Genomic DNA, 440 nt, shown 5'->3' on the forward strand with positions numbered 1-440 from the left:
TGCGAAAGCGCGAAATTAAGGTTTAACCCAAGCCTATGCTGCGCCCCAGCCAGCAGTCTGCCGGAGACAGACAGAGCGCCGCAGCCTCCTCCCCCAGACATGTCTGCTTAGACCCGAGCAGCCCCGGCAGCCATCCCCAGCCCGCCGCCGGCTCCGAGCTATGACAGGAGTATTTGACAGAAGGGTCCCCAACATCAGATCCGGCGACTTCCAGGCTCCTTTCCAGACGGCCGCAGCCATGCACCACCCGTCCCAGGAATCTCCCACTTTACCCGAGTCCTCGGCTACGGATTCCGACTACTACAGCCCGGCGGGGGGAGCCCCGCACGGCTACTGCTCGCCTACCTCGGCTTCCTACGGCAAAGCGCTCAACCCTTATCAGTATCAGTACCACGGCATGAACGGATCTGCTGGGAACTATCCTGCCAAAGCCTATGCAG

The 440-nt window shown here is 61.6% G+C and overlaps 1 protein-coding gene across 1 annotated transcript in view; it reads left to right on the forward strand.

The window, feature by feature from the left end:
- The first annotated feature begins 160 nt into the window (after positions 1 to 160).
- DLX5 (distal-less homeobox 5) overlaps positions 161 to 440 on the forward strand; it is a 2,632-nt gene continuing 2,352 nt past the window's right edge. The window contains exon 1 of the mRNA XM_009895363.1: positions 161 to 436. Within this exon, the coding sequence (XP_009893665.1) occupies positions 161 to 436 (276 nt within the window). The remainder of the gene's footprint in view (positions 437 to 440) is intronic.

The sequence above is a fragment of the Charadrius vociferus genome, unplaced genomic scaffold (genome assembly GCF_000708025.1).
Source record: "Charadrius vociferus isolate BGI_N301 unplaced genomic scaffold, ASM70802v2 scaffold31, whole genome shotgun sequence".
Lineage (NCBI taxonomy): Eukaryota > Metazoa > Chordata > Aves > Charadriiformes > Charadriidae > Charadrius > Charadrius vociferus.